At 36.5% G+C, this 20,622-nt stretch overlaps 3 protein-coding genes across 3 annotated transcripts; 1 reads left to right on the top strand and 2 right to left on the bottom strand.

Moving 5' to 3' along the window:
* LOC109228044 (uncharacterized protein ycf45) lies at positions 4,705-13,267 on the top strand. The gene is made up of 9 exons (XM_019393228.1): positions 4,705-5,100; positions 6,001-6,063; positions 6,478-6,555; positions 6,940-7,157; positions 8,714-8,786; positions 8,915-9,199; positions 12,291-12,434; positions 12,971-13,021; positions 13,064-13,267. Exons 1-9 carry the CDS (start codon positions 4,888-4,890, stop codon positions 13,265-13,267), a joined length of 1,329 nt encoding a protein of 442 aa, XP_019248773.1. The 5' UTR covers positions 4,705-4,887.
* LOC109228043 (uncharacterized mitochondrial protein AtMg00810-like) lies at positions 13,980-14,426 on the bottom strand. The gene has a single exon (XM_019393227.1). It carries the CDS (start codon positions 14,424-14,426, stop codon positions 13,980-13,982), a length of 447 nt encoding a protein of 148 aa, XP_019248772.1.
* Positions 15,351-18,965, bottom strand: LOC109227340 (protein STRUBBELIG-RECEPTOR FAMILY 5-like). The gene is made up of 10 exons (XM_019392464.1): positions 18,566-18,965; positions 18,250-18,385; positions 17,823-17,894; positions 17,645-17,710; positions 17,151-17,222; positions 16,999-17,070; positions 16,555-16,626; positions 16,421-16,486; positions 15,903-15,968; positions 15,351-15,825 (listed from the first exon to the last, which is right to left on the bottom strand). The coding sequence occupies exons 1-10, from the start codon at positions 18,687-18,689 to the stop codon at positions 15,480-15,482; spliced, it is 1,092 nt and encodes a 363-aa protein (XP_019248009.1). The 5' UTR covers positions 18,690-18,965; the 3' UTR covers positions 15,351-15,479.

Raw genomic sequence — 20,622 nt, 5'->3', positions numbered from 1 at the left:
GCCCAATAAAATAATGTAGTATTCTGCACTTCTTGGCCTTTATATGAGGTGTGTAATCCCAACTTTCTGGCAAGAAGAATTCCAGAATGTAAGCACTTTGTTCCTCATTCCTTGACTCCTCAAATGCCTCGGACGACTCTATTTCCATATCATCATCTAAACACAATGTGAAAAAATGCTTGGAGTGAGGACCAATGCGCTCAACTACATGAACATTGGGATTATCTACATTCTCAACGCTAATTACAATAGAGTCAACTAAATATGTATCCTCAATATCCTTGGTTGACTCTAGTATCTCTTCTACAACATCGACATCCTCAAAATCTAGTGTGATTGATTGTTGGTGTTCTACTCTAGCCCCCTCCTCTAGCTCATCAATTTCTGTATCTAATTCACGCTCTTCTTGGATACTATTCACAATATTGGCTTGTTGAGCATTAAAAACTTCAACCAGTTGACTCATGTGAACTTTCAAGTTGTGAATAGTTTCCTCCTGCCTTTCTATCCGCAGTAGTAATTTACTCTGTTGTTCCAAAATGCACTTTAACATATCTTCGATCTTCTTTAGGTCAGCTTCCCTGGGTTCTTTGTTCCTATTAACTTCACCAGAAAAAGAAGAACCATCAAAGTAAGGGGTTGGGGGAAGGTAAGAAATATAAGCACAACTGTGAAAATGACCATCTTGACCACCACTCATATCACACACATTCCACACATAAGATTGAGTTGGTGCACAAAACTCGCTCTCAGGAATATTTTGATAATTTTGCCCTGGGTGGTTCCTTCACAATATGCATAAGGAGGATCAAAAGTAGAATTACCAACAACAAAATTCTCATAATTCCATGATGTCATGTTTCTCAAATAAACAAATAAAACTAAAATAAAAAAAAATAAAAATCAAATAATAAAATAAAAGTTCAAACTTGAAACCTAGCAATATGTACACCTACAACTACACTGTTAGTTCCCCGGCAACGGCGCCAACATTTGATCACGCCCAACTATGCCTTATAAAAAGGACTAAGCGGTCGTTGCAAATATAATCCGGTTTACAAGTCCGGAGTCGAATCCCACAGAGAACTAAGCCTTAGCTATAGTTGTTCAATATCGCTAAGAAATACAAGTCCAAACAATTTTCTAACTATAAAGATTATAATATTTATTTTTATCTAATTAACTAACAAATCTAGAAAGCCGTAAAACTATCAATTAACAAGGATAAGGATTGGAGTCAAGATTAAGGAGGTCTAGATTTATGATTTCCCCAATTGTCGGAATCCTTCCCGCTACGTTTTTTATAAATTCGTCTAAGTATTCTCTACCGATCATGAGCGCTCTGACTGTCGTAACTCTCTCCCGAGTAATTACCATAATTTACTAGACGCACTCTCCCGAGTTACGCTAGCTGACTTTGTTTATTACAGCTCACTTTAGATTGCACCCAAGGTTTCGTTATCCCTAATCCCGCCTTTAAACCCGCAGTTATAGATCCCTCTTATACTTTGGGAGTGATGTTGTTCAACAACTACCTAAATATGCACTCTCTCCCGAGTTATGCACACTAAATAGGCACAGCTAATTGAGGATCCTGTCAATTAACTACAACAAACACGTAGTTGAACAAATAGAGAAAATAATACGGCTCAATTATATAAAAATAACAAGAATTTATCCTACAAAAGGTTCCATCAAAACCCTAGATAACAAATTAGCTATTCATAATAGCATGTAAAACTACAATACTAAAAGTCATAACCAACAATGAAAAATAGGAAGAGGAAGGAAAAACTCGTAGAAGAATTCCCCGCCTTGCTCCTAGCGTGTTCTTGCCTCCAAGGGTGTTGTCTAACCCTAAAATAGTGTCTCCTCCTTCAAAGTGATGTTTTATGATGTATTTATATGACCTAGCGTTGATGAGGGGCGGAATTCTTCAATCCAACTTCGGATGGGAGAGCTGGAATCCGCGTCTGCCTTCGCGTCTAGACGCGGACTTTGACGCGGATGCAGCTTTTGAAATTCTTCCATTTCGCGAAGCGCTCCGTGCCTTTGCTTCGCTTCGCTGTTTTGTGCCTTAATTTTTCTCCTTTTTCGCGTCCGACTTCGTGCCACGCACGAGAGTAGACGAGCTCCCACTCCTTTAATTTCTTCTTTTTGTGTCGAATTGTCATCTTTTGATCATTTATCATCCAAACTCGTTCCTACACATAAGAAACACATAATGAGTATATTTCACTTCGAAAATCATGTAATCTCCCGCGACACACACAAGAATTAATATGCAAATATACTCAAAAATATGCACTTTTCATCATTTATCAGCTAGTATTGGTGAAAGGGGCAAAGCGCAATGTAAGGTATGTAAGATGATCTATGTAGCAGATTCTAAGTCTGGAACTTCAAATTTGAAGCGACATATTGATGCACACATAAATAATGCACAAGAACGTAGGTATGAGCCAGTTGATCAAGCAATTTATCGTGAGAAATTGTCTGTGGCTATTCTGAAGCATAATTATCCTTTTAGCTTTGTCGAGCATAAAGGAAACAGGGATATCCATTTGTACTTAAACCCAACAGTGAAAACCATTTCAAGAAATACTGCCAAGTCTGATATTTTGAAAATGTATGATAGGGAAAAAGAATTTCTAAAGAGTGAGCTTGCAGCGATTCCCCCTCCACATTCTGGTTCAGTTTTAGGTACTTTACTAATTGAGTTTATTAAGGAATTAGACATTGAAAAGAAGATTTTCACTCTTACTTTGGATAATGCTAGTTGCAATAGGGGTGTGGTTGATATTTTCAAGGAACATTTATCTTTGAGGCGTTCACTAGTTTGTGATGGAAAGTTCTTTCATGTTCGTTGTGGGAACCACATATTAAATTTAATAGTGAAGGCTGGTTTGGAAAAAGCTGATGCATCTATTGTAAAAATCAGAGAAGGTGTTAAGCATATTAAACATTCGGAAGGAAGAATTTTGAAGTTCGTGGAATGCATTAAGAATCTTGGGCTATTCGGTGGAATAAAGAACCTAATGTATGGAAAATTCAAATGTTGTTAGAGGAAGAAAGAAATAGTAGTGACTTAGTTATGAATGAGATGGCTACATTAATGTTAAGGAAGTTCAAAAAATATTTGAGGTAGATCTTATCACTTGCCATTGTCCTTGATCCTCGATATAAAATGAAGTTTGTGAAATTTTGCTTTTCCAAAATTGATCCTGTGACTGCCGATGCGAAGGTAAAAGCTGTTGAAGATCATTTGCAATTGTTGTTTAAAGAATACGTGGTACCTTCGACCTCAATTTCCTTATCGGAGGAGCATGTTTATGGTAGATGTACTAATGATGAGCTTGAGGAGTTTGATGTGTTTGAGAACCAGTTGGAGTCTGGTAGAGATTAAACATAATTAGATTGGTACATGGAGGAGCCTAATCTTGATCGTAAAGCAAATCCAGATTTGGATGTACTTGCCTTTTGGAAGGAAAATAGACTACGGTTTCCAGAACTCTCATTGATGACACGAGATGTCTTGAGTATACCTATTACTACTGTCGCCTCAGAGTCTACCTTTAGCATTGGAGGTCTTATTATTGGAAAGTTTCAAAGCTCTATTTTACCTGCAAATGCGGAGGCAAAGTTGTGTACTAGAGATTGGCTTTGCGAACAAGAAGGTAAATCATTATATTTATATTGCTGTTTTGTTTTACTGTAATGTTTGAAGTGACTTTGTAATTTTTTTCCACTTTGCAATGGCAATCTGTTCCTTGTTTTACAGATTAAGGGTATGATAAAGTTTGAAGAAAGTCAAAAATGTGGGGCAATGTTAAAGTTTTATATCATGTATTTAAAATTAGAAATATGTGATGTTACATATTGGATAAAAAAGAAAACGGGACTCAGATTTGTTTAATGGGGCAACGCATAGACGGATGTGCCAGTGACATTCTGTAAAAAAAATATAAATTAATGATTAGTGCAACATCAGAACACAAAATGGATAAAATGGATCATGTTCATTTTTTACCCAACCCATATTTTACCCAACCCGTATTTTACCCGTATTAATATGGGCAGGTTACAATTCAACCCGTTTTTATCCGACTTATTTTTAACCCGTCCATTTGCCACCACTAATAGCACAGGAATGTTTTAAGGTTACCGTACATTTTGTGACTCGCTCATTGAAATCAGTTGGAATGGCACACATTCTGTCAATTCCTTGGGAGGATGCACCTTTTTCTTTTTTTGAATTTTTTTTTTTATGTCTCCTAGGGTAGTTTATTCAAAGCTATTTTGAGAAAGCTCAAAAGTTGATGAAGTGGAGAATGTTCCAAAATGCTAATTGTTTGAAAATATTTGGTTGAAATATAAAAGGCGGAGTATACAAATTATGAAGTTGAAGTTGTAAAATTAAATGTAAAAAACTAGAAAATATTACTCCATCCATTCTAATTTATGCGACACATTTTCTTTCTTAGTCAATCCGAAAAGGAATAACATATTTTTATATTTAATAATAATAATAATTTAACTTTAAACTTCTCACTTTTCTCTTAAAAAAAATAATTTTTAACGAGACATTTTTTATAACTTATTTAATCATAAATTTTAAAAGTTATTTTTGTTAAACTCCAAGCCCAAATAAACATGTCTTATAAATTATGAGGCAGGGAGTAGTGTATTTCATTTGCCCCCAAAACTATACACCAAGAATTCACCCTCGGATAAGACCACTTTATTTCCAACTCTATAATTCAACTTCCTGCAAAAAAAAAAAAAAAAGAAAAAAAAATACAACACTCCGTGCAATTCGGCATAATCTTGATTTAATGGAGTGAACAGCAACTGAACTGAGAAATTGGTCGAAACTTGTTAGGCGAAATGGGCTCTAGCTTATTGATGTCTGCAGTCGCAAGTGTCATTAGTTCAGCCATAAAAAGAAGAAAAGTTCGCTTCTTCAGTTCTTCACATTGTCGACCGTTGATGCGTAGGCTTAGCCACCGTTCTCTTGCCGGAAGAAAACTATGTGTAGTTTATGCTACTTCAGCATCTTGTAATACTCATGCTGAAGATGATATGAATTCCCTCTTTCAGGTATTGTGAGTTTGCATAATTAGTCTTAAATTGAGAGAATGTGCTTTCGTAAAGATGCTAGAAAGGGAATGAAGAGGAAAAAACATACACTTTGGTTGAAATGTCAGCTAGATTTTAAAGTTTGAAGTGAAATTGAGGGATAAAATCATACATTTTACTACTCTCAATTTTGATGCAAAATTATTCATATAGAATTACGAATTGGTATTTATATAGATATACCAACTAGTTGGATTTGAAGTTTAGTGTTATTGATTCACATTACTGACTCCTACTAGTTTGATGACAAAAATTGTAACGCGATGGAGTACGTGAGATTTTTCTATTTTTCCTATGAAATTTGTCGAGCTGGTTTTGCAGAAAATCTAGCCTCATGAGAAAATGAACTTTTCTGATACCAAACACACAAAAACCTATGAGAAAGTTAATAATGGAACTAAGTAGTTATTAGGAGTAAAACATGATGAATATGGGATAGTGACTACTACAAATGGGATATGTTTGATTAAATGAGGTAATTACTTGTTCAAGAATGAACTTTTTCCTCTATTTAAAACTTTTGAGGTGATTCTAAGTGTATACACGAAGTAAAACTTCACTTGCTTCAAGGAGTATCGCACAAGAATCATCTTGCCTCCTTTAATTATTGGTGTGGAATGGTTTACTTGTTTATATTTCAGGTTTAGAGGGCTATGCACATTGCAGTGGCAAATTGGTTTTTATATTTCGTTGTAATTTGTTCCCAAACAAAGGGCTGGATAGCTAGGGGGAGGGTCACTTATGCATACTTTGATTTTGATCTCTTGTGCAGTTGTATTATCTAAATATTTGCTTTATGTAATGGAATATCGTGCTTCAAGATGAACTTCAATTATGTTTTTCCTTCTCTTCTTTTTGCAGATTCTGCCCTGCGACTTACGGGACACACTTTTGTGTGACCCCAGCCAAGATCAACTACTCGAGGTATCTTCGAAAAAGGAGGAAATACGACTAGTTTTGCTGGATTTCTCCTTGTTGCTTTTAGCTTCACTCACTTTATCTCTTGAATAGCAAATTAAGTGATTGATTTGCCTTAAATCTTACTGAACTGATCTTGATTTGCTAGCGTTATAGTGTCACCATGCTAGCAACTTAACTGCGCCTACAAAAGATGATGGTATCTTTTGCTGATATTCTGGTTTCAAGGAGGTGTCTTTCTGAAAAAATATGATCAATGTTCTGCAAATTATCATCTTTGTAATCTGACTAGATTGATCTGTTTACAACTAACAAGTTTCAGAAGATATGCTTTTCAAGATTTGACGGAATAAGCTTCTTATTATTACATAGTTTATCAGTAATTTTTATTGCATGATAATTATTATGCAATCTTTATAGGTGATATTAGATTTGGGCTGTTTGCCGCAAGCACACTACACAGATGACTCTGGTAGGCGATACCTCCGAAACACTGAGGTAAATATTAAAGGTATTAAAGTTACTCTACTGTATGAAAATATCGAAGCATTTCTTGTCATGATGATAACTAGTGCACTTCTTGCTTTGGAACACTGGAAGCATATAGTATACTTGGAAGTGAAAAGGAAAAGGAAAAAAGTAGTGGTGTTGATCCTTAATGCTGAATTGTTCATCTGATGAATGTATTAGAGTGACTCAATTTTTTTTTTTTTTTTGAAGGAAATACAAAACAACTGAACACTATAAGATTGTCAGAAGGGCTTAGTTATGTCTAAATCTTGACTCTTATTCGTCTTTTGCTGAAGGAACACAAAAAGTAACAACTGGATGCTAGGAGATCATTAGAAGAGCTTAGAAATATATGTTTCTTCTTTTAATCAGGTCTCTATGGAAGAAATACGATGTGTCCTCAAGTCAATTGGACAATTTGGAGGAGATAATAGAGCTGGCATTGAGGGTACTTTGCATCGCATTTCTGCAATTAGGAATAGAAAGGGGGAAGTCATTGGTTTGACTTGCCGAGTCGGCAGGGCCAGGGGACAGATTGACATGGTGCGGGATTTGCTTGATTTTGGTGAGAGCATTTTGTTTGTTGGACGGTAAGTGAGCATAATATGTCACCTCAGAAGCAAAATGGCCATCTCAAAATATCACAGGAAGATTTGTGAGTTATAATAGTTCTCATAAAACTCTTATAGTGAAATTGTTTATTTGTGGTTTTGAAATCCGGACTGCACCATGAACATTATCATTGTCCTTATAATCTCTTTGTTTTCGACAAGCCCACTCATGTGGGCGATCCTTTTTCATGGGCAAAAAAATTGGAATTTCTTTTTGATAATGTATAGTGGTGAAACTTGTACGCGAGACTTTTGTCTGACACCTTGTTGAATTGGGTAGCCACCTTATCTAGAAGTGTAAGTTGTTAGATTGGACACACTTTTATTTACTTAACTATAAATAAACAAATAGTTATGTTCATTCTCTAACAAGTGGAGTTTTTATTTGTGGTGGTAGCACATTTTAACATGGTATCAGCAACGTCATTGAAAGCCATCACTTCGTTGCTTAAAATGTTGGCGATACGAAGCGAAGGGCCATCACTTCATGGGCGTACCATGCGCTTCAGATAACTGTGCACTTCAAACAACGGCGCGCAAAGTGATCCCTATGAGAAATTGTCAATTCGTTTGATCTCAACTTTGAGGAGTTGGGTTAATATCAGCATTATTGTATATCTGATATTAAAATTAGCTATATCATGAAAATTTTACTATTGTAGTACTAAATTCATATGTATAGTATTTTTTTAATTCTTCATAAACTAAGCTCTTCACTTTGAAGAAGGTGTTTCACTTTAAAGAAGCGTGTCACATCTCACTTTTCGCTTCATGCACCATGGACCTTGTGGCTTTACTGCGCTTTCGCTTTTAAAAACACTAGTTTTAGAGCAGGCAATGGTCCTAAGTTCAGTATTACCGCCACCATTATCAAAAGGATTTCCATGTGTTCACATGAAAGGGTATGTTGCATACCTAAATTAGCTAATAACTGTATCCTTCTCTAGCAGTGCAAGATTTTCATGCATTTCAACATACTGAACAAAACTCCAATTTAAGCTGCCACAATTTCCAAGTTTAACCAGATGAGTTAGGTATCAAGTGGATTTAGCAAGTGCATGCTGTGTTATTTTAAGCAGTCTAGCAGCTATTGCTTTGTAGGCCTGGAAAGTTGTCATTGAATGTGAACTTGCTAAGGCAATTAGTTGAAGCCAAGCAGCTTACCTTCTGGCCTATCTGATTCGAGATAATGAGTTAGCTTGTACTCATTTGTAGCTTTGGTCTAACCTAGGAGGCAAAGTTATGGTCGGAACAATATCAACCGTGATGCGTACAATGTCTTTTCTTTCCCTATTCCCTCTTTTTTCTTTGGCATCATATCAACCATGATGCCCACAAATTTTCCCCCCATGATTTTGGATAACTGGTTCCTAATATGAGCTCAAGTGGAACTATTGGACTTGCTTGTGGCTTAATCTTTTCTAAGTTGTCCAACTAAGCTGATAAACATCAGGCTTCATCGCAGTTGAATAGACCTAGCTATCCTGTAAATATTATTCTGTCTCTCTCTGATTTGTCTCTCTTGATTTTAACAGGCCTGGTGTTGGTAAAACTACAGTTGTGCGAGAGATATCTCGTGTCTTGTCAGATGAACTTCATAAAAGAGTGGTTTGTCAACTAACCGTTGCAATTGGCTTTATGGTTTCACTTTCCTGATTTTGTTTCTAATCTTATTTACTGTTTTGTTTTTGTGATGCTACTGAAAGAAATTTTTACATCTTAGATCGTTGTGACAGGTTATTGTTGACACAAGCAATGAAATAGGAGGTGATGGGGATATTCCGCACCCTGCAATAGGAGGGGCAAGAAGATTGCAGGTTCCAGACCCATCGATGCAGCATCAAGTTATGATTGAGGCTGTGGAGAATCACATGCCTGAGGTGATCATTATAGATGAGATTGGCACTGAAGCTGAAGTTCATGCTTGCCGTACAATTGCTGAGAGAGGAGTTATGCTTATTGGTACAGCTCACGGCGAGCAGCTTGAGAATATAATTAAGAATCCTACTCTGTGTGATCTGGTATGTATTGAACTCCTTATTACTTTCTTAATAAAAGAAGCAATCTTCTCTATTTTACTGTCCTACACAACAATCCATATCAGCATCATTTGAATATCCTTAATTCATCTTCTCGTATCTATTTTTATTGCCTAATGGTAAGCAAGTATATTGCTTTTGTATCTCTTTGATTTAAAGAGGCGATCTAAGAATTTTTTCAGTCGTTTAGATTCAGTATTAAACTTTTCTATTTCAACTGATAGTTCTTTTTGTGTAGCCCCAGGGGTTTGGTCTAGTGGTAAGAACACAACATGTGATGTCTGGGTTAGGCACATGTCATGGGTTCGAACCTTGTGCAGACAAAAGCCTGGTATTTAAGTGGAAAAGGGTTGAGGGAGTCTATTATCAACCTAATTTCAATCTTGCGCTTGTGGCCCTCCGGGATCTCTCAATTATCCAAAAAGAAGAAGAAATAATTGATAGTTTTTGTGTGTGTTTTTTTCTTTTGACAAATGTAGTTAGAGTATTCCATTAGACAAGGCACCGAGGGGCATTCCATCATCAAGATTACCAAGAATAAGCATGACCTCTTAAGGTGCTAGTCCACTACGAACTAATGAGCCACCAATTAAGAAAAAATGGGATATATAACCATCCATTGAAAATCTGAGACTCTTTTAAGTGATGATGGCTCAACTAATTGACTACCCAAGAAATGAACATCAGATGTTTACAAGCAGAAGCACAATTAGAATACCGCAAAATATGATTGTCTTTCTCCTGTGGCTTCTTACAGAGACGACACTCACATGAATACTTCTCTTTTTATGGATGCTGTCACCTGTCAATAGAGAACCATGTAGCTTCTGAAGCAAAGAAAGGAAGCTCTGTAAGAACATATGCTTTTCTCTGTATCATTCTCCAAGGGAGTTCGCACTTCGCAGTTGCCAGATCGATAAGGGGCCGAAGAAAAATGACTTTAGTTAAAGGATGCCACTATCAGCAGCTCTCGACAGCAAAGTATCCAGTACTTCAAGTCTCCAATTAGACTAATGCATGAATTGGAAGAAAGAAATTTCAATATTTCGTTCTTGTTAATGTGGAATTTAAAATAATTCACTACTTTACAATCACAAAGAAGCCTGGACTGTGGTATGCTGCTTAGAAACCAGGGCATGAACTGGGTACATGTTATTAAGAGTCCCTTGCTCCATTAATCTTCCGCAAAACCATTCTCCCATCATCTCCAGCCTTAAATTGAACGACAGGTAGATATTATAAAACTTGTCTTATCCGCCCAACAAGCTTCGGCCATAAGGATCTCCAGCTTCGCTTTAAATCCAGTCCCCATAAAACCACCTAAGCTTACATTCATTGACTTTGTTCAATGCTTGCCTTCCTCTCTAATCTCCAAAATTCTGGTTTATTACTTACTTGATATTCTCAGGGCCCCTTTCCCTATAGGGGTACAAATCTTTTCCCACTTACAAAATGGTCTCTTATTCTCCTCACTACAACCGTCTGAAAGGAAAAAGAGTTACTTGTGTAGCTTTTCATTCAGGCATACATGCTTCGGTCTTTAAGCAGGTACGTCTCAGGATTTCTGTGGGGCTTTTGTCATCCTAAGTGGTCATCGGACTTAGTATTACTTAGTTTTCCTATTTTTGTTTTACTTTCTTAGGATTGTTAGGTGGGGGTGATGAATTCCATCTTTTTTTATTGCCTATTTAACTAACTCCAGGTGCTTTGCTCTAATATCAATTCGTCAGTTTCTTTTTCTATTTATATCAAGCTCTCTATTAATGTTTACTTATTCTCCTTCATTCCATTAGGTGAAACACAAACGAAGCTGAAGACATATCAGTATATCTTTAATCCTCATTTCTGCTTCTGGGACATTGCAATGTCATTCTCAAATGCATCTAAAGATGGTTGATAAAAGCATGTGTCTTCTCAGCCTCCACTTTCAAGGCACTGGGATTCCTTTTTTAGCCTGTTCTTCTAAGTTGAGCGTTGGAAGGATGGGGGCCTTGGTGATCACAACAGTCCTTTTAGTTATAGTTGTCACTGCTCTCGTTGAACATGGAAATCCTTTCAGTATAGAATTCAGACTTAGTGTTTCATAATATTCTACATAGACCTAACTCTGACCAAAGGGCACTATTTTTTTCCTTTTTTTTTTGTGGTTAAAGTTTTTTGTCCCTTTTTAATTTTGTTTAGATTAGTTTAATAATCGGAAATTTCTTCTTTAGGTAGTTAGACATGAATTGCAAATTACTGGTTTGGATTATGGGAATATATAGCGAATTTATATTTGCCTTTCTCAATTCTTTTATTGATTTTCCTAAGCATCAGAAATTTGTAGGAAATATAAGTGATTTATGTTGTTTTAGGATAGGCATAAAGATGTAGAGAACCTTTGTCTCTCGGATATGGGAGCAGGCACCTGACACAAGTGTGAATCTAGAAGTCAGATTTGTTATCACCTAAATCTTAGGATTGGAATTGACGTTATTAAATTAAAGCTAGTAAAATTAAATTCTTTGTAAGTACTTACTCTTATTCATAAGTTATTTCGTATAATAGCAAGGTGTTCTAATATTTTGTGTGAATATGTACATATATATGACATACACCTGAAGTCAAACCACATAGCAAATCAACCTATATCTCTTGGCCATAGGTGTAGTCGAAGCACCTAAGGTTGACCAAATCCAATGCGGATCTCACGCAGCCCATATCGTGTACAACAAAGTAGAACTAAACATTTACAATTTCTTGATCTAATATTGGATTTTGGCTTTTTATTTGGGGTTGGGGGGTTGGGGGGTTGGGTGGGTGGGGGTGGGGGAGGGTCTAATATTGGATTTTAACTTGGATTTCAAACTTCTGTATTTCCTCTGACTTCCTATAGTTTATTAGGATATAGCTCTTTGTTTTCTTCTTGCAAAAGGACATTGGAGCTTGCAATGACTACAGATTTATCTCTCAATCTTGATCTTTTCTTGTTTGCCTTAGTATTTTCCCTACGTTCAGTGTCTCTTCACAGAATTACATTTCATACTTATGTAAGTGAAACCTTTCTGATCTCTTCAATTGTCGAATCTTACAGATTGGAGGAGTGGTAACTGTGACTCTAAGTGATCAGGAAGCACGAATCAGGAACTGCAGTAAAAGTGTTCTTGAGAGGAAAGCTCCATCGCCCTTTCCCTTTTTGATTGAAATAAGGGAGAGACACTCCTGGGTTTTGCACCGGGTTAGTCACTAATATGAGGCAATAGTTTTTTAATATAGAAAATATCACATGCTAGACAGCAATGCCTCCATATTGACATGTTGGCACATATTTCCCTCCTCTTTGATCCCCTTGTTTTTTGTGATAACCCTCTTTGATCCCCTTGTTTGTTCTTCTTGCAACTAGCTTATTGTCAAAGAGTGATATAGGTTCTTTCACTGCTAGGGATGAGAGGAATTCTATGACTTAAATGCCATAACTTTATCCATTGTAATCTTTTTGGCGACTATTCGATTTTTTTCTTACGGTGGTGGTGTCTGGGCCAGCTTGTACACACCCCTACTATTCCATCGGGTACCTGCTACCACCCACCAGCACAGGTACCAGGTAACTCTGCCCACCAAGGTTTAGGCAAATGGGAAGAAATCACCTAGTATTTTTTTTTGCCTCCGTTGGGATTTGAACTTGAAACCTCATGGTCTCCTCCCAGTTCATTGACTACTAGGCCACACCTTTAAGTCCTAATAACTTTTTTCTTTTCCTGGAACAAAATGCAGACTGAAAGAAGTGTTGATGCTCTGCTTCGAGGGAAAAAACCGCGAGTTGAGGTACTATATATTTGTTCTTGTTTGTCTGAACTTCTAATTTAGTTGACAATTCTTCACCACAAAAAGAAAGTATTAATTCCGTACACTCTTGATTCAAATCCTGAATATTGCCGTTACAAGTTAAAACATGTATTTTTAACCTTATTTTCAAATGCTCTTGCAACAAGAATAGAACAACGCCGCCTCAAACCGGCTAGTTGGAGTTGGCTGTACAATTTCTCACAATTTGGTTCCATTTGGACTTGATTCACGTATTTAATAACTTGGGTTCTTTAACTCTAACGATCTGATATGAATAAAATATCAAGGGGGAAAAGTCAAAATTTGCCCCTATCTTCTGCAATTTGGGTTAAATATGCTCTTTAAGCATATCGGCTCATAGATGCCCTCGCCGTTAAAGATGGGTTCATTTATATAAACACTCAAGAATATGATGGAAAACTGTATCTGTATTGAATGCCAAGCTCAGTTTAAATACAAGTCTTCCTAAGAGTACTCCTTGAATTAGGAGACTTATTCAAATCAAAACACTATCTAGAGCTAACTAACTGAATGATAAGTATGAACTAAAAAGGATAACTCTAAATCTATATTTAATCTATGGATGATAAGCATGACAGCTAAGAACTAATCCAAAGGGATAAACAACTAGTTACAATTGTTGTTCCAATACGCCCCCCTCAAGTTATGCGATGTGTAACTAAGCCTAACTTGAACAAATTTCGGTCAAAGGCTGGTTTGGCAAGTGGCTTGGTGAGCGTATCAGCTAGTTGGTCAGCAGAATGAACATGAACAACTTGAACCCCTTTCTGTTGAACATGGTTGCGCACAAAGTGAAAGTCCACCTCAACATGCTTCATGCGATTATGAAGGCCTGGATTCTCGCTTAGGTAAGTGACACCAATGTTGTCACAGTAGATAGTGGGAGTATCTTTGACAGGAAGCTTCATCTCAAGCATTAGGTTACCCACAACAATTCAGCTAGAGCGCTGGCAACAGCTCTATATTCAGCTTCAGTTGATGAGCGAGCGACAATTTTCTGCTTTTTTGAAGACCAACTGATTGGGTTACGATCAAGAAACATAATATAGCCAGATGTGGAGGATCTGTCAGTGAGATCTCCAGCCCAGTCGGCATCAGAATACATGTGCAGATTAAAATCAAAATTTGGGGATACACGGAGGCCAAACTGGATTGTACCACGAAGATACCTGAGAACACGTTTCGCAGCTTTCCAATGTAGGTCTGATGGTGATTGCATAAACTGGGATAGTTTGTTGACCGCATAGGAAATGTCCGGCCTTGTAAAAGACAGATATTGAAGTCTGCCTAGGACTCGGCGATAGCGAGTTGCATCTGTAAGGTCAGCCCCATCATTGAGTTTGAGTAACTCGGAATTACTCATTGGTGTTTTAGCACTTTTGCAATAAGACATCAATTCTGCACTTAAAATTTCATTGATATAATTTGCTTGAGATAGAATAATGTCATCTGAACTTCGAATCACCTCAACACCAAGAAAGTAATGAAGGTTTCCCAAATCTTTAATTGAGAAGCGAGAAGGGGCAACAAGGGGATTACAAGAGTTATGGGGTATTGAAGGATGGAACTTGACATTCAGAAGATTGTTACAAGACTGGGAACTAACAACAATAACTGAATTTTACAATACTAGCAATGCAGAGGATTACAAGAAGGGGAAGACACTTTAGTATGGCAGAAACATAGCAGCGGGAGGTTTACAGTAGGATCAGCCTATAAAAATCTGAATCGGGTAGGATCTCAACTCAGCCTATGGCCTTGGAAGCATATCTGGAAAGTCAAAATACCATATAAAGTGGCATGCTTTACTTGGTTGGTGGCTAAAAAAGCAGTACTCACTCAAGAAAACCTCATGAAAAGAGGTTTATCAATCTGCTCTAGATGTTATTTGTGTGGCCAAGATGCAGAGACAATTAGCCATCTGTTTCTACATTGTAGAGTGACAAGACAACTGTGGGAGTTGTTCATTAACATCAGGGGCATCCGATGGACAATGCCAGGAAGAACCTATGAACTTTTGTCTAGCTGGAACACGGGGGGGAGCTCTACATCTAACAAAGATAGATGGAAAATTGTCCCAGCAACCATTTGGTGGACAGTTTGGAAGGAGAGGAATGCAAGGTGTTTTGAAGATATAAGTAGCCCTGTACAGAAGATCAAAATGAATTGCATTCTTCTTTTTAGTTTTTGGTGTAAAGCAGAATATATAGATGATCATGATTCAATCATAGAAGTCTTAGGCTCCTTGTAAGAAGAACAAGGAAGTTTAATTTTTGTTTTGTCCTAGCTCTTCTTGATGTAATCTTGGTTCCAGTACAAAATTTGTGCTGATGATTTATTAATATATTGGATCTGTTACCATCTCAAAAAAAAAAAAAAAATTTCCTCTTTCCTTTCCTCCACCATGTCTCTCTTTTTATACAAGGGGGATTGGCAAGCCAAAAGTAAAATTACCTCTGAAGTCCTCACGCATGTTGCCACGTGTGCCACTAGATAACTCCTGAGATGAAAGAGGAGTGAAACGTTGACGCTGGCTAAATCTATCTTCTTCAAGAAAATGGGATGAAGGTGATGATCTTTTTTTCGAAAATAGAACAATTATAAGAATAAGTAGCACCAGAACACCCAGTATTATCCCAATAATGGCTGCTGCGCCCAGGCCAGACTTAGGTTCCTTTCCTGACCGCCTGGTGTGAGGTTTACTTTTCTGCCCAGGAGGCGGAGGAGGAGCTGCTCCAGAAGACCAAGAATTCCCTCCAGTCCTTCAAAAAAATAAAAAAAGCAAATATCAGTGCATTAAAGAAGAAACTGGTTAACAAATAGTTCAGCCAGCACTCACTCTAATTTCTTTATGTCTTTCAGCTCATCAGGAATCCAGCCTGTAAATTGGTTGTTTGCTACATTCCTGCCAACATTTTGTTGAATATACAGCCTTAGCCTCTTCGTATGTTGAGCACACTTCAGTACGTACTTTGTGATAGTTTCTTTTAGAGTCATGAACATAAATCTAACCCATCTTTTAAGGCATAATGGGAAAAAGTACATTGGTACAAATTTGGCTTAGTAATGAACCAGTGTGTTATAAAGGTTTTCAAGTGCAAGTCTAATTGTGAAGGCTATTTGGTTATTATTTGTTTAATTCATGTCTTACTTAATTCCATGTCATCAAGCTTTTCAATGTATCAATCAATCATATGTGATTGCTCCTTTTGGTACAGTACCCCTATGACTCAATACCTTGTCGTAGCTGTCGTAATAATTAATGGAACTCGATATAATGCAGGGAAAACTTACTACACTACTGGAATTGCAAGAACCATGATTTAGAATCGTAAATTTACTAATGGCACAACTTACAAATCGTCAAGTGGAAGATCGGCAAGAACATTTATTGATCCAGTAAACTGATTATTCTGCATGTGCCTGCTTGCAGAGTAAATATGTTTAGCTGCAATGAAGATTTTGATCCCAAAACTAAAGCATTAGCTTACAATTTGCTGAGGCTTGAGAGGGATTTAAAACTCTGAGGCAAACTGCCTGATATTGCATTGAAGGACAGATCCCTGGATGAATTATCATCAGTTAGTTGATACGCTAGGCAAGTATATTACTAGACACACTACAATGTGTATGAATATATGCATGGATGTTGATATACAAGAATGTACAGACAGAGAAGAGGGGGATGTAAAAGCATTGTTATCTTACTTGACAATGTTTTTGAAGCAGACGGACTAGACTAATGGGATACTTTTAACTTAAGTATATTCTTGGAAAAACTAAGATAATCAACTTTACTACTTTCAGCACCGTTCACTCCATAGTTCGCATCTAATCTCTTCTTGCAGCTGTTCATGAATTTATTTGCAGAAGGCAAGACCTTATAGAAACAAACAGAAAACAGAAAAACTGGCTGCTAAATTTGCAATACTTACATCTCAGTGAGTTTAGTAAGTTGTCCAAACATATCACTCAGTGATCCACTTATCTTATTATGATTAAGATTCCTGCGTAACAAATAGAGCATATTGACACCTGATATGAAGCCCAAAGTTTAAAAAATAAAGAATAAGAGAAAAACCATTACAGATATTTAAGATCAGCCATCTGAGAAATTGAATAAGGCACAGTTCCACTGAATTGATTTCCAGAAAGATCTCTGCAGAATAAGAACCCAATGAGGGACTGGTAGGGCTCAATATCAACAGAGGAAAACCTTCTGAATAAGGCTTAACGCTAACTAGCCCTCCATCTGTCCCAGTTTATGCGACACTTTTCTTTTTAGTCTGTCCAAAAGCGAATGACACTAACAATTTAAATTACACTTCCCATTTTACCTTAATGAGATGATTTACGGCCACAGAGATGTCTATGGCTTGTTTTAACATTCAAAAATCTTTCTTCTTTCTTTAACCTCAGTGCCCACGCAAACACCCTCACATAAATTGGGACAGAGGGACTAGGGAGTAATAAATAATCGTACTAATAAGACAGCCAAAGGAGGTGATCAAAACTTGCAGTCGGAGGAGACACTTCATAATCAGTTTTGTATAAAAACTTAACGCTTCTCTGCCTACTTACAGGTGCTTCGTGCGAGGAGGAAGTTGATACGGTACGTTGTCCTTGAGGTTGTTTTTGCTCACATCACTGCACTATGACATTCAAATTAATCTTTGTCAGGACCAGTTCTTTCAGTGGACATATTAAAGCACAAATACAAAACCCAATTTCGAATATCCAAGTGTTGTCTGGGCCTCACAAGTAGGTGACTTTCTCCAACTTATCAAGCTGGAACCCTAGTGATCCAGAAAGTCCCAAACCAGATAAATCACTGCAACATTAGTTAGAATATAAGAACAATCAGATCATGGATTAGCAAAAGAACTGCAAGGCAAATCTTTGTTTTCCTTTTGTATTGTCGTATAAATAAGAATTTTAGTTATGTGCACTGACAGTGATAAATCTTTTACACCATTAGGTAAAATAGATCCACAACAACAGGTAATTCGTCATATCAATTCTGATATGGTAACCTGGAAAATACAGGGATGACCTGCTATAACCAATTAAATTACCTAATAGTGTAATTTTTTTAACCATTTTGTCAGTGTACATAACTTAAATGCGTGTAAGTAATAGTAAATAAAATGACTGCAAATAAAAAAGAAAGTGAAGGAAAGGCGTACATTTCAGTAATATCTGAACCAGAGCACTTAATACCCTTCCAAGAATCATCACCACAAGGGTCTCCTCCATCCTTTTTCCATCCATCAAGTTTGGAAGAGGGCTTCAAATATTGGTACATATTGTTGAGGGAGGAAACTGTATAGACAATTTTCAAATTTATGTCCACACACACACACACACACACACACACACACACACACACATATATATATATATATATATATATATATAAACGTAGTAACCAATAGCATGCAAGCTAAAATATTGTTTGGATTTTATAGGCTATGTAAGCTCGTAAAGATTCAAATGGAGTACCTTGGCGGGAGTCTGTTTTGGAAAGCACCACGGGAATAGTGAAGGAGCTTGTAAGGATGATCCATAAAAGGAAAGTGGAGGGAAACAGTAATTTTACTCTTAGAATAAATGCATCCATTAACATGTCAATCGAGGCCCTTATATATACTTATATATTTGAAAATCAGCGAATTACAAATTTGAAATGGTGCCCTATGCGAAGAGCAAGTTGAGATCAAATCCCAATAGGCCTCTGCGCGAAGGGCGAACAGGGGAGTATAAACAGACAAAGAATAATATCAAAATTATGTCGAGTGGAAAGTAGGATCAAAATTATGAGGAGAAAATTGCTTCTCGGGTGAGAAAATTGTGTCTGAAATGAATGAATGAATGAATGAAAGCGTTGCGAGTGGTGATGTACAATGGTGGGAGCTGAATTGGGATTGGGGAATGATCCAAACAAATAACGATCCTGAAAATTTGGAGAAAGGAAGTGAAGAAGAATGAAATAAGGCACTCTTTTCGATTGGACTGTCATTTCGCGATTTCTTTGCCCCAAAAGCAGCACGACCGCGAATTTATACGGGAGAGGGCGGGAGGGAACAATGACGTTAAAATATCATGGTATAGCCAATTTTCACACTGGTCAATGAAAAATAGCCAGCGTTTATCAAGTCAATGAAAAATAGCCACTATTTTGCTGTAACAGGGATCGGTCTAGTATAATATACGGGAGTTCTGGTGCATTTGTGTACGAACTCCAGCATATTATGCTGGACTGGTATACTTTGCTAACTCCTGTAAAATTTGCGGGAGACTGGAGCACCAGTGCTCCAAACTCCAGTATATTATACTGGACAATTATACTTGCTGGAACTCCCGTAAAATTTGCGGGAGTTCCAGCATAGTTATCCTATTACGGGAGTTCAAGCATACTTATGCTGGAACTCCCGTAAAATTTGCGGGCGCATTTTTTCGGATTTTGAACAGTGTTTTCGCTCAGATTTAAAGTGACTAAATTTCGATGACTTTTGAAACTTGGCTATTTTTCAACGACCAGTGGTAAATCTGGCTATTTTTGAATTTCTCCCAACAATGACTTTGGTTATCTTGAATCTTCTCCCCAAAATAGAGTAAACTCCAAAATAAAGTAAAGTTACTCCAATTATTACTTTATTTTTTATCTTTTATTTAAATTTTATTTTCTTATTTCTATTAAAGAAATTCTATCTTTTTTTCTTTTTTACATATTCATCACATATAATTTATATTCCTTTCTTATATAACCATTTAATATAAAATTATTTTATACCATAAACTTTTAAATAATATAATTTGTAAGCAAATTTTATAGATTATATATATTAACGGATAATTCAAATAAAAGTGAAATCATTGAGATATACATATTACATTATGGTAAAATTCAGATTAAATATTACATAAATATTCATACCTCTAGGATGCTCCCATAAATGATCTATTAATGCATTACGAAGTGCAAAGTGACATCTTTGTCCTTAATTCTTTTGTGTCGAGCTAAAAATTGTTCAAATCGGTGATTTTCATCTACTACCATTTCTACTGTTGGAGGTGGACATTCCCAATCATCTTGAATTGGTGCATTAATATTTTATATTTGCATCATTCATTTTTTTGAGATGATTATATATTTTTTGTACAATTATAACTTTAAAATTAACTTACAATTTTACATAAAAATAATAAATGCATGAAAATTCATTTATCAAAATTATACGCCAAACCTAAGATGTAAAATTAATATTATAAAGATATTACATAAATATAATTAGGTGTATATAAAGAGATAAATTAAAAGAGTTAAATAATAAAAATTATAATAAAGTAATGATGAATAGTAATGGAGGAGATGAATAGTGTCACTCCAAATTTGGAGTACCATTATTCATCCCCCATTTTGCAGCCAAAAATAGGGGAGCATTGGAGCCATATTTTGGCAAAAATGACTGCATTTGCAGCAGCGTTGGAGATGCTCTTAGGGGTCGTTTGGTTTGAAAACAAATTATGCTGGGATTGGCTATAATGGATTAGTTAAA

This window comes from Nicotiana attenuata, chromosome 6 (genome assembly GCF_001879085.1).
Source record: "Nicotiana attenuata strain UT chromosome 6, NIATTr2, whole genome shotgun sequence".
NCBI classification, from domain to species: Eukaryota; Viridiplantae; Streptophyta; class Magnoliopsida; order Solanales; family Solanaceae; genus Nicotiana; species Nicotiana attenuata.
Note: the sequence above shows the minus strand (reverse complement) of the source record. Positions and strands in the feature narration are given on the sequence as shown.

What these genes read in the sequence shown, in the direction of transcription:
- LOC109228044 (XM_019393228.1), top strand. Translation starts at nt 4,888, where the DNA reads ATGGGCTCTAGCTTATTGATGTCTGCAGTCGCAAGTGTCATTAGTTCA. An exon ending in ATATGAATTCCCTCTTTCAG is followed by an intron (nt 5,101 to 6,000) that starts GTATTGTGAGTT and finishes TTCTTTTTGCAG; the next exon opens with ATTCTGCCCTGCGACTTACG. An exon ending in AGCATTTTGTTTGTTGGACG is followed by an intron (nt 7,158 to 8,713) that starts GTAAGTGAGCAT and finishes TGATTTTAACAG; the next exon opens with GCCTGGTGTTGGTAAAACTA.
- LOC109227340 (XM_019392464.1), bottom strand. Translation starts at nt 18,689, where the DNA reads ATGTTAATGGATGCATTTATTCTAAGAGTAAAATTACTGTTTCCCTCC. An exon ending in TTGGAGAAAGTCACCTACTT is followed by an intron (nt 17,711 to 17,822) that starts GTGAGGCCCAGA and finishes GTCATAGTGCAG; the next exon opens with TGATGTGAGCAAAAACAACC. An exon ending in CCTCCTCGCACGAAGCACCT is followed by an intron (nt 17,223 to 17,644) that starts GTAAGTAGGCAG and finishes CTTATTCTGCAG; the next exon opens with AGATCTTTCTGGAAATCAAT.
- LOC109228043 (XM_019393227.1), bottom strand. Translation starts at nt 14,426, where the DNA reads ATGAGTAATTCCGAGTTACTCAAACTCAATGATGGGGCTGACCTTACA.